Below are 24,554 nucleotides of genomic sequence, written 5' to 3' on the forward strand. Positions count from 1 at the left end.
CATTCCATTTGGAACTCAAGAGCAACACCATGTAATCAAACTCATTAATATTTATGCTGAGAAATAAATATACTAAATGGAATAAACACTATAAACAGCCTCACAACAGTTTAGGTCATGTTTTGTTGTCAAATGAGTTTTGGTGTCAATTTTTTTGTTGTTGTTGTTGTTGGTTTTCAGAACTGTGGAGGAGGGGACATGCTATACAAATTCAAGTCACAACTTTGCCACTTATTGTTACCTGATTGATGACCTATGAAGAAAATATATAATTATTTAATGAGATAATAGTAAATTGTAAAACATAATACAAATATAACTTTGTATTGGCAACTGTTTCTGGGTTTTTTTTTAGTTTAAGAACTAATGTCAGCTTTAAAAGTATAAAGAGATTTCTGGAGTGTGCAGAAAGCTGAGGTGGGTTTCTGGCTGATTCTAGGAGTGGCAGTATTACCCATATGGTGAAAGGCTGGTTTCTGCTCTGAGGAATCAGAGCATAGATCTGTGCATGGGCAAGTCCCTCAGCTTGGTTACAACCTGCTCCCAAAAGCTTTCTTCTTTCAACCTCAGCGATGAGGGCCAGGATCTTTGACACCCACCCCTCCCCTAGAGAGTAACTATAGAGAGAGAAGAGGTTTGGCTCCAGGAGGAAAAAGTACAAGCAGGAAAGAGATCGACCAGTTCCTAGAGATTTATTACAATCTATATGCTACTTCTTTAGATTTTGCTCTACCACATACACACATACTCGAGAGCCCTGATGAGCAGCCCAAACATAGAGATTATAGCTAGTTGGCAGGAGGTCAGCAGTCCCACCAGTCTACTCCTCTGCTAGTCTGCCATCTGATGTAGCAGCCATAGTTAAATGCATAGGGAAAAGAAATAAAGCATGAAGGAGGACACTTAATTAAGAGCTTTGAGGAAAGATCTGAGATCCCAGAGGACCTTGGTGCTCAGCCAAACAGCTAGACAAAGGTCTAGGCCCTAGCTTGTCAGAAGGACTGGAAGACAGCCACAGCTTCCTCCACAGGTCTACCGTGCAGAAGTTAACTACTTGTCGCATCGGCACTGTCAGAATCATCCTAGAAAAAAAGAAAAAGACAAAAGTTACCTGCAGAATATGGAAAGAGTGAACATTTGTGTTCACAAACACTGCTCACTCCCTTCTGCTCTCCAAGTTTTCTTTTGTGATTTTTCTGTGTCACACAACTTCTTGGGAGGCTAATATGGAAGGATTTAAACTTTGGAAAATAAACCACCAGTACTGAATAAACAGCACGGTGTCATGTATCATTTAGTTTCAGAATTCTAATTAATGCTACTGCTCCTTACAACTGTAAAGATAGTCAACAGGGCCAGAACTGCTCTAGGATGGAGGAGCAGAGGGAGAGATGGAAGTGAAGAGGGTCTTGCTGGGTTTGGTGTTTTTTGTTTTTGTGTTTTCTTATAAGCAAAAGTTTATTTAGAAAGCCACAGAGGTAGAAGTGAGCCATAGAAGAAATGGGTTTAAGGAAAAAGTTACAGAGGCCAAGAAGGGCCCTTGAAGCTGAGGAGAAAGAGAGAAAAGTAAGGTAACATGCCTGGGGAGAAGAAGGGGATGAGAAAGGTGCGGGTGTGCTCCCAAGAAGGAGAACACTTACTGGGGTTTTCTTTTTTTTTTAATATTTTTATTGATTTCAGAGAGGAAGAGAGAGGAAGAGAGAGATAGAAACATCCATGATGAGAGGGTATCATTGATTGGCTGCCTCCTGCAGGTTGGACCAAGCCCACAACCCAGGCATGTGCCCTTGACCGGAATCGAACCTGGGACCCTTCAGTCCGCAGGCTGACGCTGTATCCACCAAGCCAAACCGGCTAGGGCTTACTGGGGTTTTCTTAAGCCTGGAGAAGAACATTCACTCTTCTTTGTCAAATTCAAATTTGGCTAAAAAAAAAAATAATCAAATTTGGCTAACATGCACTGAGAACTGCTATGTGCTAGGGACTGAGACAGGAGCTTTCTAGCATTGTATCTTATTTTTAAGAGCAAAACAGAACCTGAAGGGTTGAGGGGCAGGCTTTACTTACATCCAGATCGTCCATGGCAGGGGGAGGTCTCTTGGTGCTGACCTTCTGCAAAAGCTAGACGGAAAAGAAAAGGAGTCACAAGAGAGAGGAGCAACCTGCATACTAATGGGCCATAGGAGAATGGTCCAGCCAGACAACTGCCCTATGTTTAAAGGCCCTAACACATCAGTGGAATGAATTAGAGAAAAGTGCATTAAGCCTCTTTTTAATAAGAAATTTAAAAACACACAGAACACACTCCTTACTAATCCAGGTCAGGGTCTGCTAGTGTTTTTGCAACTTGAATAACTAGTACTGAAATTCTGAAACCAAATAATTTATTGGGAAATAGTGATTTTTTTTTCTAATCCTCACCTGAGCATATTTTTTCCATCACTTTTCAGAGAAAGGAGGAGGAAGGGAGGGAGAAATCGACTGGTTGCCCCCGCATGCACTCACCCCAACCACAATCGCCCCAACCTGCAACCCAGGAATCAAACCCTTGACCCTTTGTGCTTAGGCCAATGTTCTGACCATTTAGAAACACTCACCAGGGTGAAAATAGTGATTTTTTAAATTTGAATTTTATACTGCTTAGTTTGAGCTTCCCATGAGGTTATCTAGTTCAAGAAAACACACACACACACACACACACACACACACGAACAAAAATTACAGAAAAGTGAAAAGGTTCTACCAAACTTCTTCAGAGCACAGGCTCTACTCTATAGAATAGAATATTCATTTTTTCCCCATTCCTACTAAATACACACTGCACAAAATACATAAAGAATATCAGCACCAATCAGCAGCTGGCCTAAGGAGCTCATATATCTCTGCTTAGCCCTGATGACAATTCTCCAGAGAAATGTGTGCAGAGACTCAGAGAATGATCAAGATGGGCAGAAAATGACATTACCTCTGCGTAATGTTCCACCTGAGCCAGCTCCACCTCTTCATCCCCTTCCCAGTCTCTCCAGTTATCAAAGTCCACAGACAACCACACTGGCTGAAAGAGGAAGCATGGAGAGTCACAGCCCAAGAGGACAGCAGAAGTGCATAGAAAAGTGTGGTGTGTGCATGGGAGCATGCTTGGGAAGGTCAATGGGAGCAGTCTTCCCAACAGCCCCCTTTAACTAACCCCGTCTCCAAGCTGCCACATCATCCATAAAGACTTACCAAGAGCCCATTAAACACAATGTTTAGGGTGTGGAAAAGCATAGAAATTCTGCCCTCCAAGAGCAGACTGACTGGGAAGATCACACATCTGGAAATATGACTGTGTCATAAAGTATCATAGAATCAACCAAGAAAGACAGGGACAACCCTTCAAGGCCCATGTCCCAAGTTCCCACACTTAGAGAAAAAAGTTATTTACTAATTAATTTAGCAGATATTTATTGAACAGATACTATGGGTCAGACTCTGAGAGTGGCACTGGGATTATAAAAATGTTTAATACATAGTCCCAGCCATCAAGAAGCAAGTGAGGCCCAGCTGGTGTGGCTCAGTGGTTGAGCATCGAGCTATGAACCAGGAAGGAGGTCATGGTTCAATTCCCAGTCAGGGCACATGCCTGGGTTGCAGGCTCAGTCCCCAGTAGGGGGCAGCCAATCAATGATTCTCTCATTATTGATGTTTTTATCTCTCTCTCCCTCTCCTTTCCTCTAAAGTCAATAAAAAAATTAAAAAGGAAAAAAAAGCTCCAACTCTAGGCAGTTGGGAATTTTAGACCAGTGTGGCCAAAATCACCATTTTTTGAGAGAAGCTAATAATCTGGATTTGTGGGTGAATTCACCATATTTTTATACGTCAGCAACTGATCAAAACTTCTAAATATCGGTAGGCAATGGAAATAATTTTTAACACTGTGAAGACTGCTCAAATAAATTTGAGAGCCAGATCCGACCAGCAAGTGGCCAAATTGCAACCTTTAGGAGAAAGAAGCCACTGGAGGGTCTTAAGTAGGGGAGTGACAAGGTCAAATGTGTTTTATTTATTTTTTTAATATGTCTTTATTGATTTGAGGGAGACGGGGAGGGAGAAAGAGAGAGAGAGAGAGAGAGAGGAGGAAACATTGATTGGTTGCCTCCTGCATGCCCCCTATGGGGGATCAAGCCCAAAACCTGGGCATGTGCCCTGACAGGAAATCGAACCCGCCACCTTTTGGTGCATAGGACAACATTCACACTCACCAGGGCTCAAACATATGTTTCAGACAGATCATAACGGGAGGGGTGCTTTAGACAGATTGGGGGTGGGGCTGAAAATACACAACAAACCTCACCCAGTGATGGATGAAGCCTGAATTAGGTAGATATGAAATAATGGATTCAATCCTATCCAAGTAGTCAAATAGGCAGGATCTGGTGAGTGACTGACTGTTGGTGGGGAAGGAGACAAGGGTGATTCCCAGAGCTAATCTGAGTACCTGCTCTGGTACATAGACGGAGAGCACAGGAGAAAGCGCAGGCCACTCCCTACCTTGATATCCTCCTTGGTGAGCCGAGGCCAGGCCACTTTCTCCTTCCACTTCCTCACAAAGCAAGTAATGGAGCGGCCAGAGCGCTTATCCTGGGAGTCCTGCCGCACAGAGAGCCTCATGCTTAAGAGTCTTAAGAGAATGAATCTCCCATTTCCCAGGCAGCCTTCCCACCCAAACCTGACCGCCCCACCCCATCTTTACCTTGGAGTTCACCTTGGCGTAGAACTCAATCTCATTGTACAACTCCACTCCATCCGCATTCTTGCAGCTGAGGAGACAGTGCAGATGAAGGGATGTGGGAGGCTGAGTGTGGGGGAATTAAGAGAAGGGAAAGGTTCCCAGGAAGCCAGACTCAACCAATGGGAGGCCATTACCTGAACACAATGCGGTGGTCTTCTAAGAGCACGTGGACATCGGTGCTGTCCTCAACACAAAACTCCATGAACACGTACCTGGGCCTGTCATACCACAGGGTCCGGGCATGCTGCCTGAAGAGGAGTTGAGGTGGGGCTTCACAGGGGTGGGAGAGGGAAGACTGGGAGCATTTGGGAAAGATGGGAGAAGGGGGAAATACAGGGATATTTTATGCTACCGCCCTGTCAACATGGAGCTACAAGAGACAGGAGGAGGTGGGATGGGAGTGATGGAAATGGGTGTGAGTGGCGAGGGTGAATCTGGGGAGAATCAAAAGTGTGAGAGTGAAAGGTAAGGAGTTATGGAGGCCATGGAGATGGCACTGCCCCTCACCACCCCAAAGTTACAGAGACCTGGGGCCCGGGGTTCCCATGGGACCTCGCAGAACCTGGAGCGCCCAGAACATGTGGGACAAGAAATCTAAAGGGGAGCCCTGACCGGTTTGGCTCAGTGGATAGAGCGACGGCCTGCGGACTGAAGGGTCCCAGGTTCGATTCCGGTCAAGGGCATGTACCTTGGTTGCGGGCACATCTCCAGTAGGAGGTGTGCAGGAAGCAGCTGATTGATGTGTCTCTCTCAACGATGTTTCTAACTCTCTATCCCTCTCCCTTCCTCTCTGTAAAAAGTCAATAAAATATATTTAAAAAAAAAAAAAAAAAGAAAAGAAATCTAAAGGGGAAAGGGTGGCCGGAAACACTCACCGTGCCATGGCGGCCCCCGCAACCCAGTGGCGTTGGGAGTCCGAGTCCGGGGTCACTATCTTTAGATCCTGGTGAGTGACGCCCCGGCAGCTGCCTCTCCTTATATGGTCGGCGGAAGGTTGCAGAGGCAGGAGAGACGCGACCTTACCAGGGAGCCGCACTCCGGGGACGGTGGGAAAGCCTGGCCCCTGCAGCCTCTGCAGCCCTGCACGCCTCCAGAAAAGCACACATTTAGGCAGAGACGACCCACCCTCCGGGACCAGGGCAAGGGCTACACGACACTAGATACACACACGGAGTGACTCGTCCGCGGCTCCACGCACCTGCTCCTCCGACGCTTAGTACATTCAGCACCAGATTCACAAAAGGCGCTCAAATAAAAAAAAAAATTTGGTCCGAACGGAATCCCCGGGGAAGGCCCGCCCTCCGCGACTAACTCCGTGACGTCTAAGCCCCGCCCTCCAGCCCGCCCTCCGCGTACCCCCCCCCCCGCGTTTCCCAGCCCGTGCGTCGTAGCCATGGCAACAAGGGAGCGCCGCTGACGTGCGGCGGCTTTTCCGGGAAGATGGCGGCTGTGGAAGTAGCTGCAGAGCCGGTAACGGTGGTGGCGGCCGTGGGACCAAAGGCGAAGGACGAAGAGGAGGAAGAAGAGGAGTCCCTGCCGCCGTGCGAGGCGGTGCGCTGGGCCCCGGTAGGGGCGGTGGCCGAGGCCGGGCCTGGGGCGACCGCGTTCTCGGAAGAGGCGGCTGCCGAGGACCCCGGCGCGGCCCCGGGCTCCCCGCCCGACTCTCCGGGCCGGACGCTGCGGCGGCTGCGGGCCGAGCGGCGGCGGCTGGACTCGGCGCTGCTCGCGCTGTCCTCGCATTTCGCGCAGGTGCAGTTCCGCCTGCGCCAGGTGGTGCGCGGGGCGCCGGCCGAGCAGCAGCGCCTCCTGCGCGAGCTCGAGGACTTCGCCTTCCGCGGCTGCCCTCACGTCCTGGGTTACGGGGAGCCCGGGGACCCCGCCTGCGACGAGAGCGACGGGCTGCCGGGGGACCGGCCACGGTTGCGGGGCGAGGACCAGGTGAGCAGCGGGGGCCGGGCCCCGAGGGGTATGGGCATAGGAGCGGGTGAGTGGGTGGCGATGCCGACAGGATGGAGGTAGCGGTGGTGAACAGCCGACCTGCCTAGGTGAGCGCGCGCGTCCGAGACAGGAAGCTTGAGACGGGCGTGTGGACAGGAGGACAAAACGGCCTGGGGACCTGGGGTGAGAGGTGTCCCCGAAGGTGTGATGACGTGAAGGGCGAAGAGAGGATTGAGAGGGCAGCCGAGCAACCAACCAAAGCAGCGCTGCTTCCGCTCACCTTGCAGTCACCTTAGCAAACACCTGGCACCTTTGCTGATGGAGTGCCCCGACCCTGGGGATTGGGGAGATTGGCTGGTGAAGAGCGAGTGGATTGGAAATCGTGGAAAATTAGATCTACTCTCTCTGCCCGTGTTTTCCTGGAACCTAGAGACTCATCTTTAGACTCTTGTCTGAGTGAGCGCTTTGGTGAACAACAGGGTATCTTAGCCATTAAAAGGAACACAACTCCTGATTACATGAATTTTCTAATGCTGGTATTTTAAACCTCCTTCCCCATCCTGCTTGATAACTAGATATTCGAAATGAGGTTCCATTGGTAACTGACAAGATTCGGGCAGTTAGCCTACCTCGAGAAGTTGGGAGAGTCTGTATACCGCACCAAGGCAACGTTCCCTTACAGCCTTTGAATCCCTGGAAATGCGCACTTGTAGATAGGTGTTGAGGAGACTCACTGTCTTTTCTCCACATTTTAAAATATATATATTTTTATTGATTTCAGAGAGGAAGGGAGAGAGCGATAGAAACATCAATGATGAGAGAATCATTGAATGGCTGCCTCCTGCACGCCCCCTACTGGAGATCGAGGCCACCACACGGGCAGGTGCCCTGGGCTGGAATGGAACCCGGACCCTTCAATCTGCAGGCCAATGCTCTACCCACTGAGCCAAACCAGCTAGGGCTACCACCTTTTTATTCTTTTTTTAAAAAATATATTTTATCGATTTTTTTTACAGAGAGGAAGGGAGAGGGATAGAGAGAAATATCGATGCGAGAGAAACCGCAACCAAGGTACATGCCCTTGACCGGAATCAAACCCGGGACCCTTCACTCCGCAGGCCGACGCTCTATCCACTGAGCCAAACCGGTTAGGGCTCACCTTTTTATTCTTAAAGCCACAACCGACATGTGCTTTCTTCCCACTTAAATTGGTTTTAACCAAGAAGACTTATCAGTAACAGATATTGAATTACTTTCACCTGAAATGTTTCCAGTGCAATCCTGTGTTTACTGTTCCACCCTTCTCTCCAAATACCCACAGCTCCTTGCACAAACAAGGAGCAGCCACGTCCAATTGCCAGACTCTTAAGGAATAGAAAGGATAGAACGAATTACTGTGGGCAGGCCCTGTTCAGGTATGAGGAGCACCAAAGGTTCTCTGTGGATTTGCTCTTTTGGTTGTCCATTTTCACTTTCAGAAACAGAGAACAACTTTGAAAAAAAAATGTAGTGTTCAGAAATACCTAATAAGCAGCTGTGATCGTGTGTGCATACATTGATACAAGAACAGGTAATGGGGGATATGTGTGAACCAAGCGATTTACTTCTTATCAGTTCCTGGTTTTTTTAAACCAGTATTTTATCTCACTTCACACTGGAAATTATTTCCTGCCTTGCACCAGAGCTCATTGTTCTATTAAACTTGTTTGCTCACATTCCAGTAAATAACGTACTAGAACTATTCTGGCAAAGTTCAACATTCTCACGAAAACGGAGTCAGGATTTATAGCTGGTTTCTTTCTTCCTTGTTTTCATAAAGTTGGGGTACAGTGAAAACACAGTTTACCCAGTCGTGCTCCTTGAGCTGGTTAGACTTCTGGTCAGAGTTCATTACAGTAGTCCCTGCTTATCCAAGGGAAATATGTTTGAAGACCCCAAGTGGATGCCTGATACCTCGGATAGTACTGAACATACTTATTATGTTTTTTCCTATATAAACATACCTATGATAAGGTTTAATTTATCAATTAAGCACAATAAGAGATTAACAACAATAACTAGTAATGAAATAGAACAATTATGACAATATACTGAATAACAGTTTTGTGAATGACTTTGGGCCTGTAGTAAGTAAAGTAAGGATTACCTGAATACAAGCACTGTAATACTGCAACAGTCCAAATAACCAAAACGATTACTAAGTGACTAATGGGTGGGTGGTGGATACAGCATGGATACTGAGATACTCTGGACAAGGGGAAGATTCAGACTCAGGATTTCCTAATGCTACTCAGAAGAGTACACAGTTTAACTTTTGAATTGCTTATTTCTGGAATTTTCTATTTAATACTTTTGGATCTTGGTTAACTGCAGGTAACTGAAATCACAAAAGGCAAAACTGCAGATAGGAGGGGACTATTGTGTTTGGAATATGCCATTCTGTATGTGATTCAATAATATAAAACAAATGTGTATTGAGAGTTTACCCTGTGCTAGGCCTTGAGGGTACAAAGCCACGGCCCTTGCCTGTAAGAAGCTCATAGACTGGGGGAGACAGAATCCTAAACAAATAATTATAATGTGACATGAGCTAGAGTAGAAGTGTGTACAAAATACAGTGGAAGGAATGATCAGTTCTGCCTGGGAAAATCAAGGAAACCTTCTTTTAATGGATAGCTAGGCCTGCACTAAGACAGGAAGAGAAAAAGGATTCTAAGAAAACACTACCCCACTCAGAAAGGATTGCAGAGGGAATATCCTGAGAAAAGGCTTGCTTTTTTAAAAAATATATTTCTTTATTGATTTCAGAGAGGAAGGAAGAGGGAGAGAGAGATAGAAACATCAATGATGAGAGAGAATCATTGATTGGCTGCCTCCTGCATGCCCCCGACTGGGGATCGAGCCCACAACGTAAGCATGTGCCCTTGGCCAGAATCGAACCTGGGACCCTTCAGTCCGCAGGCCGACGCTCTATCCACTGAGCCAAACCGGCTAGGGCGTTGATTTCATGTTGAATAAAGGTAAAGCAAGAGCATTGCTTTTTAAATAATTTGAACAAAAAGTTAACTTGTTTTTCATTTGTCCTCTCTCATACCTTACTTCCGGAGGGCTTGGTAAGTACCATTTTAAGGTTAAATTTAATATCCTATAGACTTCTAGTTTGAAATGCAGCCTTATGCCTGCATAATGTGCTGAGTTTGCTTTGTTTTGATACTCAAGAAAGGCATGGAAAAACCAGTGTTTGAGTATACATTGGCAAGACTTTGCCATCCTGAAGGGATTATAATCATTTAAATGTGGAAAGTACCTGGTGGCCAACAGTGGGAAAGAGAATCACTGCTCAGGGAAACTTACCAGACATTCAAAAAAAAAAACACTATTACCTTTCCACCCCCATTACTTGGCTTTGGATTTTTTATTGCCCCAGGTATCTACATTTATTCTTTCTTTTGATTTTGTAGATGTCTGTAAAACATTGAATGGACTTTGAATCTTAAAAAGAAAAATGGTTATGAGTTATAAAGCCTTTCTCTACACCCTTACCTCCAGATTCTCTGCAGAAAATAGTCAGGAGTTGTTCTATGGTAATTAGCAATGAAGATGGCATGGCTAATTCCTGGGAGGCTGTCTTGGCTGAGATAAGTTATCTCACTCCTAACTAGACCTTTAAAGGGGGGGGGCGGGGGGGAGCAGTCTTGCCCTAGGCGGTTTGGCTCAGTGGATAGAGCGTCGGCCTGTGGACTGAAGGGTCCTGGGTTCGATTCCGGTCAAGGGCATGTACCTTGGTTGTGGGCACATCCCCAGTAGGGGGTGTGCAAGAGGCAGCTGATAGATGTTTCTCTCTCTATGTTTCTCCCTCTCTGTAAAAAAATCAATAAAATAAATATTTTTTTAAAAAGCAATCTTAACAAAAGGCCCCATTGTATTCTTATCCTATTTCCAATGAGAGACAGATATTTTCCTAACAAAAACACATTTAATAAATTTCCCTGTATGAAATAGTTATTCTTATTTTGAGCCTATCTTACAAATTCTGTATTTCATCTGGATTATTTGGAAATGTCTTATATTTTGCTAGTCATTATTGGCTTGAGAGGATTCTTGATGTGCCCTGAATTTTCCTTTTCCTATGAAATAAACCTAAGTATTTTCTCATCTTAGAGTGAGCAGGAGAAACGAGAACGTCTGGAAACCCAAAGGGAGAAGCAGAAGGAACTGATACTGCAGCTCAAAACCCAACTAGATGATCTGGAAACATTTGCCTATCAAGAGGGCAATTATGATTCCCTACCACAGTCTGTGGTCCTGGAAAGACAGCGGGTAAGTAGAGGCCACCACTACCTAAACAGTTCCTTCCAGCCTTTATTCTTTCCAGCATTCATTCTCTCCTAGCTTGCTTGTCCTGGGCCTTACTGAGAATCCCTTTGCTGGCCTAAATCAAAGGGAAATTTTACTATTACAGCCTTTATTCATACATGGAAACACGAGTTCCAAAGTTTTATAATATGATAATGGAGCTCTACCTTTTTGTTGATTATTATTAATAATAGTAGTAGTAATAACAGTAATACTTTCTTTTTTTAATATATTTTATTGATTTTTTACAGAGAGGAAGGGAGAGGGATAGAGAGTTAGAAACATCGATGAGAGAGAAACATCTATCAGCTGCCTCCTGCACACCTCCTACTGGGGATGTGCCTGCAACCAAGGTACATGCCCTTGACCGGAATCGAGCCCGAGACCCCTCAGTCCGCAGGCCGACGCTCTATCCACTGAGCCAAACCGGTTAGGGCAGTAATTCTTTCGTTTGATCATTAAAATAGTTCTATGTGGGCACATCATACTGTGTAAACTAGCTTTCCCCCCCACAATCAGTTGATAAATATACCAGGAATCCAGACTGACTTTAATGCTGTATTTATTTAAACAACTTCTGGTTAGACAGGTAAATCAGCTAGTAGAAATACAGCTACAGCCTCCCCTACATCTTTGTCTCTCCTTTTGACATGGCTATTTCTCTGCCTGGGCTGGAGTTGCATTACCAAGATTTCATTGTTCCTAATATTGTTAGTAGAATATTTTGGCTGTAATATATCTTAATGTTTTGTAAAGACTTTTCTTTAGTTACTTAGAGTAGACCAAGAAGGGATGAGGACTAGAAACTAAGAGAAACCAGTATTTATTCTCTTGGAGACCTTGGAGGAAGCTAAGTATGAGGCTTTTTGGATCATCAGCCACTTTGGATTATTCATGCTGTTAGTCACCTGAGTCAAAGTTGCCTAGTCCAGTAGAACATGTGTAGTTAGAAGAACTATTTCTGTTGGACAGGAACCAAAGGTTCTTGTTACCCCCAGGGAAAAAAGGTCTATCCTTACCTAATAAGCAATTACATCATTTCTCTCATGAATTTGATAGTTCTTTGTGACTTGGATTCCTATTTAAGGGTAGGAGGTATACCAGTAAAGATTTTCTTTCTTCCTAACCTTCTCCCTGAAAATTCCAAAGGGTGTGCTCATTGCTTGTGGTCTTGATAGGTGATCATAGATGAATTAATAAAGAAGCTGGACATGAATCTGAATGAGGACATCAGTGCACTGTCTACTGAGGAGCTTCGGCAGCGTGTCGATGCAGCTGTGGCTCAGATTGTAAATCCAGCCCGAGTGAAAGAACAGTTGGTTGAGCAGCTGAAAACTCAGATCCGAGATCTCGAGATGTTTATCAACTTCATCCAAGGTCAGAGGGGGGTGGACAGATGTGATAATTTATACATTGTAAGCACTGATACCTAAAGGGGCCAGTCTTGATGTACTCTTTAAGGCGTTTGATCGCTGAGTAAGGGAGCTAGCGTGGTGAGTAACCAGATAGCTAAAATCTCACTCTGCCCTTTACTGGCTTCATGTCCGTGAGCAGGTTCCTAACCTCTCTAGTCCCTCTCCTCACCCATAAAATGATTCATGCTTTCTTCACTCAGCAAATATTTTTTGAGCCAACTACTACAGACCAGTCACTGTTTTATATAATTAAATAAGATATATTTGTAAGTCTTGTCATGTAGTAGGCACTAGTAAATACTCTTCCTTTGAAAATCTGCCATCAAGCGACTAAAGAAGTATCTTCTCTTTTTAACTTCTGATTATAGATGAAGTGGGAAACCCATTGCAGACAGATAATGGACACTGTGAGTGCAAGGCCAGTGGGAAGACAGGGAATGGCTCCACCAGAACTGGCAACAGCAAACTGCCTCCAAGAAACAGCAAACGTAAGTACAGCTCCCAGATTAGGCAAGTCTATAGAGACAGAAAATAGATCAGTAGTTGCTAAGGGCTCGGAAGGTTGGGAAGAAGGGTAATGGGAAATGCTAATGGTACAAGGTGTATTTTGGGGATGATGGATACACAGATCTCTGCATATACTAAAAAAAACCACTGAATTGTATCCTTTAAATAGATGAATTATATGGTATGTGAATTATATTTCAATATAGCTGTTACTAACCCAAAGAAAGGGAAGTCCAGTGACATCCTTGGGTAGCTCTTGGCTTCATGTGGGACCTATATACAGCTCCAAAGCAATACTTTATCTCAACTTGTGACTTATTGAATGTACTTCTGTGCTCTCATGGCCCTAACTGATGAATATTGTGTTTTCTAAACAGCAAAGGCAGAAGATGTGAAGAAAGTCCGGGAGACGGGGCTGCACCTGATGCGGCGAGCACTGGCAGTGCTCCAGATCTTTGCTGTTAGCCAGTTTGGTTGTGCCACAGGCCACATCCCACAAACCCTGTGGCCAACAGGCCAGGCTGACAGGGACTACTCTCCCTTACTGAAGAGGCTGGAGGTGTCAGTAGACAGAGTGAAGCAGCTAGCCTTAAGGCAACAGCCTTACGGCCACGTCATCACCTCTGCCAACCTCCAGGACCTCTGTCAGGGGGGCAAGGATGAGCTGACTACAGCTGTGCGAAAGGAGCTGACAGTGGCCATGAGGGACCTGCTGGCCCATGGACTGTATGCCTCCTCACCAGGGATGAGCCTCGTCATGGCCCCCATTGCTTGTTTGCTGCCGGCCTTCTCCTCGGCCCCCGAGGCCATGCATCCCTGGGAGCTCTTTGTAAAGTACTACCATGCTAAGAATGGCCGTGCTTACGTGGAATCCCCAGCCCAGAAGCTCTCCCAGTCCTTTGCCCTGCCTGTTATGGGAGGCACTGCTGTGACTCCCAAACAGAGTCTACTGACAGCCATCCATTTGGTGCTGACCGAGCATGACCCTTTCAAGCGCAGTGCAGACTCGGAGTTGAAGGCCTTGGTGTGCATGGCACTGAATGAGCAGCGTCTCGTGTCCTGGGTGAACCTTATCTGCAAGTCGGCATCACTCATCGAGCGCCACTACCAGCCCTGGAGCTACATGGCGCACACGGGCTTTGAGAGCGCCCTCACCCTGCTCAGTCGCCTCAGCAGCCTCCAGTTCAGCCTCCCCGTCGACCTGGCTGTGCGCCAGCTCAAGAACATCAAAGATGCCTTTTGATGATAGTGCCCTGGCCCTACCCCAGCACCTTTTCCAGTAAAGATAGGTGGTTAGGCCTCTAAGACGAACAGAGAGTAAGAGGAAGGGTCGAAGATGTTTCCCCTAGCCAAATGACGGCAAGGTCAGTTTTATTTAGAGGTTCTTCCCTGGTGTGTAACCACAGTGTACCTGTGGTACCTACGTTTGAGCCTACGGAAAAGAAACTACTCATGGCACATAGTTAATGCACCAACACCTCATGCCGGGTATAACTTTTAGAAAACCCAAGTTTCTCTAACCATTCTCTTTATGACAGGGAGTGGCATTATGAGTGAGTTGTTAGTCCTGAAAGAATTAGACTTGAGATTCGTATTGGTTAAGTTGGGAGCCAAGGTCCAGGGGAGGTTGTGTATATTCCATAGCTGCCTCTAAACTAGGAATGGGAGTAATCTGAGAATAGCATTTCTAAGGGAGTTAACCACAAGTTAATTTTAATATGATCCCTTTAAGAATTGAAGTCTGTTCCGGACAAGGTGGTCCTCTTCACACAGCACAGACAATATTTTTGTTTTGTCTTGGAGAGGACTGTTTATAAAGAGTGACAACCATTGTCTGGTTCCATGTCCTCTGGCAACCTCCCAAGGACATGCTGACAGTGTTCTGAGGAGTAGACGTGTTAGAAGTATACTTCTCAAGAGAGCCCTTGCCACTGAATCTAATGTGGATAGGAAAGCATCAGTGACCAGCAGCAACTTCTGGGCTGTGAGTCCCTTGTCTTGGAGGCTGGATGGTGGAGGAGGTCTGATCATATAAGTACTACAGCGGGGGTGGGAAATATGGCAGATTGCTGTGGAACACTTCATTGTAAAACTGACTCTAGAGTAGCCCAGTTTGGTCCTCAGTATTTTAGCCTGTTTAGTTTCTATGTCATTCAGCCTGCATACTACTCCAGGACTGACCAAAGATGGGCAAATTGTATCACTTTCTAGAAAACCAAATGAGTTCCCAACACTACTGATTCAGCATTGTTTCATGTATTAAATTGGCAGCTGCACTTTATGTCTGCACTATTACATAGTGCATTTTAACTTAATTTTTCCAGCAACATGTTATTTAAGATGTATTGTTGAGAATTCATTAGAATTAGTTCTCCTGTGTGAAGCAGAGTAAATGTATGATGTTGTGGAAAATGATATATCTGTGGTTGCTAATAAAATCTAGTATTTTGTGTAGATTCTCTGTAAGGACCTCAGAGCCCCTTGGCTTTGGTTTATTAAGTCCATCTGGGCATTATCTGATCCAGACCATTTCCTCAAGCTGTGTCTGGCTCCTGGCCTTTCTGCCTCTTCTCTAACCTCTGCCCTGGATCAGCACAGCTTTGGTGGTAGTTTTCGTCTCTGTAAGTAAATTCGCTAAAAAGTGCCCTTGGCTTTATCATCCCATCTCACCCAGGCCAGCAGTCCCACCCCCACAGCAGATGTCACCACACCTGCCACTTTTGAATTGGCACTTTTAAACCTGTTTGTCTGGATATTATTTCGGGTGGGTAATAACTGCTGTAGTCATATGGCATAGCCCTGTATCACGCCAGTATTATCTTTTTCTAATCCTCAAAAACTAATTTGCATTAAGGTTTTGTGCTAGCATCATGGGAAGCATTTTTGTTTGTGTTAATCCTAATTTTTTAAATTTTAGAGAGAAACATCAGTGATGAGAAAGAATCATTAATCGGTTGCCTCCTGCATGTTCCCTACTGAGAATCTAGCCTGCAACCCGGGCATGTGCCCTGACTGGGAATTGATCCAGTGACCTCTTGGTTCACGGGTAGATGCTCAACCACTGAGCCGCACAGGCCAGGCTGTGTTGTCCTGATTTAATTCTCACCATTTGTAAGGTAGGACAGTATTATTCCCATTTTATAGCTGAGGAAACTAAACTGCAGGAAGGTTGTCTAGGTTTACACGATGAAAGAGCTGGGATTTGAACTGGAGTTGCCTGAATCCATATCCTATAGTCTGTACCCTTATCATGTTACCTCGTATCTTGTGGCTTCTAGATCTTTTGTTCCTCTTGCCTTTTTCCATCCCCCTCTACCATCACTTCAGGGAAGAGAAGGTATTTTCCATATACCTGCCAGAAATTTCAGCTGCCAGAGGACTAGGCTGCAGGGAGATGGGCAGATAGCCATTGCTCTGCTGAGTTCATGAAACAAAGATGTGTAGAGACAGAGATAATCCCATCAGCCTTCCAGCAGTCAGATAATCTAGTCACTGATATCATCTGCATTATAACTGAGGACAGTTCTGGCTTAGGGTGAGGCAGTCAGGACTAGGGAGGAGAGGAGGAACAGCCTGGTCTAAAGTATAGAATGTATAAGAGCCATGGGTATGTATCCAATGAAAGTGCAAGGTCTGTTGCAAAGATTTCTAAGGTGCTCTGTATTTATTCATTATTGAGTGCCTACCAACTGCCTGGGCCAGGCTAAATGCTGAGGAAAGATGTTTAAACAAAAAAACTCAGCCCTAGCCAGTATGGGTCGGTGGATAGGGTGTCAGCCTGCGGACTGAGGGTCCTGGGTTTCATTCTGGTCAAGGGCATGTACCTCAGTTGCTGGCTCCTCCCTGGCCCAGGCCCTGGTTGGGGCACATGCAGGAGGTGACCAATTGATGTGTTTCTCTCAAATCTATATTGCTAGGGCTTAAAAATAAATAAAGCATGCTCTTTGCATTTCTAACAAGTTCCCAGGTTTTGTTGCTGCTACTGGTATGGAGACCACACTTTGAGAACCACTGATCCAAACCAACTAAGATATGTTCTATAATAAAGGTAAGTTTAGATTGGATTGTTGAACAAGGAACAGAGAAGGAAGAGATTAATTCTGCCTGGGAGTGTTCTTGAAGGTGGGTAGGATTTTGCTTGGCTACTGAGAAGAATAAAGACATGAGGAACAGCCTGAGTAAAGACCCAGGGTTCAGAAGAGGTTGGACTTTTGAGTAGTTGAGCTGGATGGAACTCCAGTGGTACACGAAGTATATAGAGGAGTCAGGAACTTATGCTGAAGGAGTGAGAGTTCAAACAGGTACAAAGAGCCAACAAAGTATTTCAAGCAGACAAGTGGTAGACTTGAGAGTTGTGTTTAGAGAAATTTCTCAAGATCTATACATCATAGGGCTCCACTCCAGACCTGAATTTTGAGTTGGAGATACATCTTTATTAAGCACCCCAAGCAATTCTGAGCCACACAGAAGTTTGAAGAAGGACTGGAGAAGAAAAAGAACTGAGGTTGGGTCATTGAGGGAGCAGGTGGAAAAGGATAGAAAAAAAATACTTAAAATGTCATAAGGCAAAATTCACAGGGTTTAGTTACTAATTTGATTGGGAGAGTGTTTGTGAGGTGAGTCCAGGCAATTATAAAATGTTAGGGTTTGGTTTCTATTTTCTTTCTTTTTTAAAAAATATATTTTATTGATTTTTTTACAGAGAGAAAGGGAGAGAGATAGTTAGAAACATCGATGAGAGAGAAACATCGATCAGCTGCCTCCTGCACATCTCCCACTGGGGATATGCCCACAACCCAGGTACATGCCCTTGACCGGAATCGAACCTGGGACCTTTCAGTCTGCAGGCAGACGCTCTATCCACTGAGCCAAACCGGTTTCGGCAGGGTTTGGTTTCTGTTTTCCAAGGGAGCAACAGCAAAAGAGGCAGAAGCAGATGAGGTTGGGAGAAGACCATGGAAGTAAAGATGAATAAGGAAATGTATTATAGTGAGAAGATCACTGGATTGGAAATGGGGAGACCTTGCTCTGAACTTTGCTGCTGTAGAACTGTCATCTTTTAGAGGCCAGAGTAGATGATCTCTGAGGTCCCTTCCAACTCTAAAATGTCATATTCCAAGTTAAAGTAGAAAATATTTTAGTTGAATATAGAAATTTAAGTACATATTGGAATAGGGTCCTAACGCCTGCAGGGAAAAATTAGTCCCTGGAGAACAAAAAATTGATGAAACCCTGATTTGTCCAACATCTTGCCCACGACCAATCCTATAGATTTTTCAATGTTCAGATGAGCAATAACTGTAAAATGATTTATCTTCCTTTTGAACTTGGAAGACACCTAAAGAAACATCTAAAAACATTTCCAGCATGGCTGGGTGTGGCTCAGCGGTTGAGCATCGACCTATGAACCAGGAGGTCACACACCGATACCTGGTCAGGGAACATGCCAGGGTTGCAGGCTTGATCCCCCATAGAGGGCATGCAGGAGGCAGCCGATGAATGATCCCTCTCCCTTTTACTCTGAAGTCAAGAAAAATATATATATATATTTTAATATATTTTATTGATTTTTTAGAGAGGAAGGGAGAGGGATAGAGAGTTAGAAACATCTGATGAGAGAGAAACATCAGTCAGCTGCCTCCTGCACACTCCCTACTGGGGATGTGCCCGCAACCAAGGTACATGCCCTTGACTGGAATCGAACCCGGGACCCTTGAGTCCGCAGGCCAACGCTCTATCCACTGAGCCAAACCGGCTAGGCCAAGAAAAATATATTTTTTAAAAAACTTCCAATGAGTGACGGAAAATAATTCCATTTGAGAGCCAGCTAGACCTGAGTTCAAACCTAAATTTGAAGCCCATCTCAGGTAACATCCTCTCTGAATCTCAGTTTCCTCATGTCTACATGGGAAGAAAATAGCCAAGATGCAGAGTTGTGAGCATTAAAAAGGCTGTGGACTTACCTAAACTGCCTAGCATAGTCGGTGCTCGGTACAGTGACAGGGTAAACGGAAGGACTGCTTGAGTCTGTGTCCCAGCTCCACCACTTACTAGCTGCGGACTTGGGGTAAATTACTTAATTTCTCTAAGATACAGTTTCTTCAACTGTAGAATGGAGATAATAATACCTACCTCCTAGTGTTGTTATGAGGATCAAATGAGGTAATTTCCGTAAACAGGTTAACGCGATTTAGCAAAGGGTAAACAGCTGCTATCACCATCAGCGTCTCTCACCTCCACTGCTTAGCTTGTAATGTCTATGACATCACGACACTCTAAATGTCGGGGGCAAATACCCTTGCTTGATTAATGCTCGTCTCTCCCTCCTTACAACCAACAGCAGTTCGCACAGTGGCCACTAAAAAAAAAAAAAAAAAGTTCTATTTTTTGCTCCCGGACTATTCCAAGGCAAAAAAGTAAATTTCAAACTGCGTCTCCTCCTAGCGTCAGAGAATGGAACTACAAAAGGCTGGAGCATACAAGCCTTCCTTGCTCTTCCATCCGTAGGCGATAGGCGGCACTCCCTGGCTCTTTTCTTCTGCCGGATCTACCAATAAAGTTTGATTTGAATAAATAAGCAGCCAGGCCCTGCTTTCCCCATAGAAGCTTCTTCCGCCAGCAACCAGAGTCTGAGGGCCGCGCAAGAGGCGGGTCGAGACTTAAGGGGCGGTACCGGAAGTGAGATCACCACCTCCGGGGTGAAAGGTTAGCGGAAGTGCGGTTCTTTCCTTTCTGCTCTAGGCCCGAGTGGCTACGTTCGGTGAGTGCAGCCCTGGGGAGGGTCTTCCAATCCACCGCCATCCGCGGCCTGGGGGGCGAGTTGCGGGGTGGTTCCGAGTACTTTCCATTCCTCTGTCTCTGGCGGCTTCGTAGCGGATCCCGTCCCGTGAACAGGGCCCGTGGGCGGCCTGGGCCAGGACGACAGTAAACGCAGCCTGAAGTTCCGAGAGCCCGCAGCCTGGGCTTGCGAATTTCTTAGGGGCCCCTTGTTCCTCTGCAGAAATGGGCAAGTTTATGAAACCCGGGAAGGTGGTGCTGGTCCTGGCCGGACGCTACTCCGGACGCAAAGCCGTCATCGTGAAGGTACCATCCTGGCGAGCCTGTGCGCCCGTGTTTCCCGGAACTGGGCCGGTTTCGGAGGACCGCGAGCTTGGAATTCAAGACCCAGTTTGGGACATGAGCCACTGAGCATTGCGTGTAGGGGTGGGGGTGAATGCATGAGGGCTTTTGGAAGAGGAAAATGGAAAATAAAAACAAGTTGACACCTAACACAGAACGCGCTCTCTACCCAAGAGGCTTTAAATAATAATAATGGCCAACGCTTCCTGAACGCTTGCTTGGTGCCTGGTACACTGCCTTACAGATGCTTTCGTGCCCAATCCTTGCAGTAACCCTAGGCAGAGGTTCTCAACCTTCCTAGTGCCGCGACCCTTTAATACAGTTCCTCATGTTGTGGTGACCCCCGATTTCATTGTTACAAATTGAACATGATTAAAGCATAGTGATTCATCACAAAAACAATATGTAATTATATATGTGTTTTCCGATGGTCTTAGGCGACCCCTGTGAAAGGGTCGTTCGACCCCCAAAGGGGTCGCGACCCACAGGTTGAGAACCGCTGCTATAGAGGGTTCTTCCTACTCCTAAGGTTTAGAGATGTTCGCTAACTCACCTGAGGTCAGATAGTAAGTGCTGCAGCTGGGATTCTGTAAGGGAGGAGGAATTGTTTCTATCAAAATGGTCATTTAGCGTATTGCAGCCCTTCACTGTTTGCCTGCTGCCTTCATCTTTTAGCTTCTTGAAATGTCCCTAACGTCTGACCGCATATAGCACTGCTCTTAGCTGTTTGGGGGACACTGGAACTCCTGGTTCCCCTCCCCCCACCTTCTTGAGACTGGAGTTGGGCTGCCTGCCTCTGCTCCTAAGAACCAGTGCTTGGCGGGTCGCAAGGACTGACTTCATAGATGATAACTGTTATTTTAAAACCTCTTACCTCCCAGGAGCCCAAATTCTTCCTGGTGGGCATGAATGCAGCCCTAACCCTCACTGCTCTGGGCATCTGGCATAGCACTTAGTGTGTCTGCTTTATGTGGTTTTTCTCTGTAAGATGGTGGCTCTCAGAGACATGGGGGTGGGGATGATCTTTCTGTACGTGCCTGCCTCTAGCACAGGGCCTAGCTAGGCTTTAAGTTGATCCTAAATGTAAATCTTGCTCATTTAGAACATTGATGATGGCACCTCGGACCGCCCCTACAGCCATGCTCTGGTGGCTGGAATTGACCGCTACCCCCGAAAAGTCACAGCTGCCATGGGCAAGAAGAAAATTGCCAAGAGGTCAAAGATCAAGTCTTTTGTGAAAGTTTATAACTACAATCACCTCATGCCCACAAGGTGAGCATTTCAATAATGGGACTAAAAGTGACTTAGTCCCCCCCGCCCCCCGCTTTGCTGAATAAGGAGACAACCTTGCAGCCATCTGGGGGGGAGACATCATTTTCAATTTGTCACGAAGTGGCTGTGGTTTCCAATCTTGCCCCTTTCATGCATCTTGGGACCATGTTCATGTCATTTTCTTTGGTGGTTTCCCTAACTTTGCCAAGCCTAATTGAAAATCTCCAAGCTTGCTCTTTGTCTTTCTTACCTGAAAACTCTAAATGTTGAGTAAAGATTTGTTTCCATCCACAGTAAACACAGGCATGGGATCTGGCCTGCCCACCTCTTCTGCTGTTCCGTTCTCACAGATAGTTATTATAGGCTTTCAAAAATGAACCAAGGAAAGCAAGTCTCCCTTGATTTCATTTGACTGCCAGGCCCTTTATCTCCTGGCCTTTCACAGTATTGTGCAGCGCATCTGCTATCCTGGTACAAGGGTAATAAAGGAATACAAGATTTGAAAGACCTCTGAACAAGAATTGCCAAACCCAGCAGCATGTGCCTTAAAGTGGCTGCTGGGACTTGCTGTTTGCTCTTAATGTGCTGACCTAAGAGAGCAGGGCCCTTTCTCATGTGCTGGAAAACTGAGATTGAGGCAGCTAGCTGCCCAGCTCTTGCATTGTCCTAATGAGACACCCTGCGTAGGCAGAACTTGAACAGAACTAAATACAATGGCTCTAAATAGAAAGCCAGCCACCCACTAGGAATCAAGTAAAGTTCTAATACAGTGATGGTTTGTAGCTAGAAAATAAGTAGTTGGGAAAATTGACAGTGAAGTGTGAAGTTTTCCAATGGCTTACATTTATGTAAATGAGTCTTAATATTAGAGATTTCCCAAGCCTATCAGCACTTTGGGATAGCTTTTTAAAAAAAAAAAACAAACGTTTTTTTAATATATATTTTTATTGACTTTTTACAGAGAGGAAGGGAGAGAGAGAGAGTTAGAAACATCGATGAGAGAGAAACATCGATCAGCTGCCTCCTGCACACCTCCCACTGGGAATGTGCCCGCAACCAAGGTACATGCCCTTGACCGGAATCGAACCCAGGACCTTTCAGTCCACAGGCCATCGCTCTATCCACTGAGCCAGCTGGTTACAGCTGGGATAGCTTTTGATGGTTGTTCCTGTGGAGGCAGAACCTGGTACCCTACTGTCCCAGGAGGACTTGGGTGACTGCGGAGGCCCTGGCAGCATACGGGCTAATCCAACTCCCCACCATTGTCCCCAGGTACTCTGTGGATATCCCCTTGGACAAAACTGTTGTCAACAAGGACGTTTTCAGAGACCCTGCTCTAAAACGCAAGGCCCGGCGGGAGGCCAAAGTCAAGTTTGAAGAGAGGTAAGTTAGGTTTTGGTGGTGGATATTGGGGTGTGGTGTTGCTAAGTCCCATAAAGAGAAATTTGTCTCTCCCTCCTCTCATTGATGTCCTTGTTTTCCCACTAGATACAAGACCGGCAAGAACAAATGGTTCTTCCAGAAGCTGCGGTTTTAGATATATTTTGTTTCTGTCATTAAAAATCCAAAAAAAAAAATCCGTGTCTGCCTGTTGCATGTATTATTTATTCATCTGGGAAAGGAGAATGGTCGAAAGATAAAAGGCTGGTGGATGAGGGGCTGTGGAAAAAATATAAAACTTAAATCTGCCTTTGGGAGACTTGAGCTAGTTCTCAGCTTGATAATCTTTAATGAACCACTTCCCAAAAGGGCTACTGTTGACATTTTTAGGTGCAGTTTTTTGGCATCCCTGACTTCAGCTCTTTACGTCCTTAGAGAACCTGCCCGCCCACCCACCGCCAGAGGACAACCAAACGCCCCTCTGAGTGATGTCCGCTGACTTTCAGATTGAGAACTAACCTGAGGTTCTCACATCTTGGCATTGGTGGTTTGTCAAACCAGTCACCCTATGGGTCAGATTTAGTTGGTAAGAATTTCTAGCGAGCTGTCTGGTGATACTGGTGCTCCTCCAATGAGGACCACGCTGGAGGGGGCCAGGCCAAGAGCAGCCATTTCTAGTGGGACCAGGGAGAGGTCCCCTAACAGCCTGGGCTAGCAGCGACTGGCCAATAAAAGGGTGTGCCCAGCAGGTGTTGCTCAGTGGTTGAGCATCGATCTATGAATCGGGTGGTCAGGGCACATGCCAGGGTTGCAGGCTCAATCCCCAGTAGGAGATGTACCGGAGGCAGCCAATCCATGATTCTCATCATTTCCCTCTCCCTCTGAAATCAGTTTTAATTTTTTTTTTAAGGGTGTGATTCTCGAGGGCTTGGGATACTTGTGACCCTGTTAGGAATGAGAGGCTCTCCAGCTGAGCTGGTTCTCAGTCACGGTGAAACTAGGATCCAGAGACCTACCTATTCGCCAAGCCTGAGGCACACTTCCACCTGGGGTGGGGTTGTGAGAAGGGCTCATAAGTTACTGGTATAAAAATCCTGGACTAGATGAAAATACAGTGTTTTATGTACTTTAGTTTGGCTCCTCTCACCTTTAAGTATTGGGCATCTCTATTGAAACCCTCCTGTTAGCTTGTACTCGAGTCCCAAGTGGAAATGAGTTTAAACCCTGCTTTGATTAAAAATACAAGTTCTCATGCCTCAAAGCCCAAGTTCAAACTGTCCAAGTTTGGATACATGCTTCACCTCCTACAATGTGACATTGGGCAAGTTTATGTCCTTCAGAAGTTTAGGATCTCATCTGTAAAATCTGGAAAGAACTAAGGGGTTGTTTTGAAGATTGAGTTTCATGCAAAACAGAACCAGTATTGGACACAGCAGTGCTCAATAAATGCTGTGGTAACAACTTTGTGAACTTGGAGTGGCTTTGTCTTGGTTGCATTTGTCATTCAGTTGTTTTATCAATGTCTGCGCGTGCCAGGCATTATTCTGGGCTCTAGGGAAACATTAACCAAGCAGACAAGATTTCTACTAATGGGCTTCTGGGATGGAAAGGTTGGGAATGGTTGATTGGGGCCAGAATTTAGTTTGCGTTTAGTAAGGTAGTTTCCCCTAAGACGGTGGTTCTCAACCTTTCTAATGCCGCGACCCTTTAATACTCACGTTGTGGTGACCCCCGATTTCATTGTTACAAATTGAACATAATTAAAGCATAGTGATTAATCACAAAAACAATATCTA

The 24,554-nt window shown here is 45.7% G+C and overlaps 3 protein-coding genes and 1 long non-coding RNA gene across 7 annotated transcripts; 2 read left to right on the forward strand and 2 right to left on the reverse strand.

The window, feature by feature from the left end:
- Positions 1-676: 676 nt before the first annotated feature.
- Positions 677-6,083, reverse strand: PTGES3L (prostaglandin E synthase 3 like). Of its 4 annotated transcripts, XM_059670272.1 has the most exons (8): positions 5,940-6,072; positions 5,647-5,851; positions 4,906-5,019; positions 4,733-4,799; positions 4,531-4,629; positions 2,966-3,055; positions 2,068-2,121; positions 677-1,082 (listed from the first exon to the last, which is right to left on the reverse strand). In XM_059670272.1, the coding sequence occupies exons 2-8, from the start codon at positions 5,652-5,654 to the stop codon at positions 1,047-1,049; spliced, it is 468 nt and encodes a 155-aa protein (XP_059526255.1). In that variant the 5' UTR covers positions 5,655-5,851; positions 5,940-6,072; the 3' UTR covers positions 677-1,046. The 4 variants fall into 4 exon arrangements, with proteins under 4 accessions (XP_059526255.1, XP_059526256.1, XP_059526258.1 ...); XM_059670273.1 differs by having other exon boundaries at positions 4,906-4,989; positions 5,647-6,083; XM_059670275.1 differs by having other exon boundaries at positions 4,906-5,041; positions 5,647-6,083.
- Positions 6,084-6,174: 91 nt separating this feature from the next.
- On the forward strand, positions 6,175-15,456 carry RUNDC1 (RUN domain containing 1). The gene is made up of 5 exons (XM_059670288.1): positions 6,175-6,709; positions 10,871-11,029; positions 12,244-12,442; positions 12,849-12,968; positions 13,365-15,456. The coding sequence occupies exons 1-5, from the start codon at positions 6,212-6,214 to the stop codon at positions 14,228-14,230; spliced, it is 1,842 nt and encodes a 613-aa protein (XP_059526271.1). The 5' UTR covers positions 6,175-6,211; the 3' UTR covers positions 14,231-15,456.
- LOC132218701 (uncharacterized) lies at positions 12,866-22,651 on the reverse strand. Its single transcript, XR_009449246.1, has 3 exons — positions 22,520-22,651; positions 19,468-22,269; positions 12,866-12,996 (listed from the first exon to the last, which is right to left on the reverse strand). It is a non-coding gene; the product is annotated as an uncharacterized LOC132218701 (long non-coding RNA).
- RPL27 (ribosomal protein L27) lies at positions 19,988-24,234 on the forward strand. The gene is made up of 4 exons (XM_059670291.1): positions 19,988-20,070; positions 21,209-21,378; positions 22,651-22,761; positions 22,867-24,234. The coding sequence occupies exons 1-4, from the start codon at positions 19,990-19,992 to the stop codon at positions 22,913-22,915; spliced, it is 411 nt and encodes a 136-aa protein (XP_059526274.1). The 5' UTR covers positions 19,988-19,989; the 3' UTR covers positions 22,916-24,234.
- The last annotated feature ends 320 nt before the right edge of the window (positions 24,235-24,554 follow it).

Source organism: Myotis daubentonii, chromosome 16, assembly GCF_963259705.1.
Source record: "Myotis daubentonii chromosome 16, mMyoDau2.1, whole genome shotgun sequence".
NCBI lineage: Eukaryota > Metazoa > Chordata > Mammalia > Chiroptera > Vespertilionidae > Myotis > Myotis daubentonii.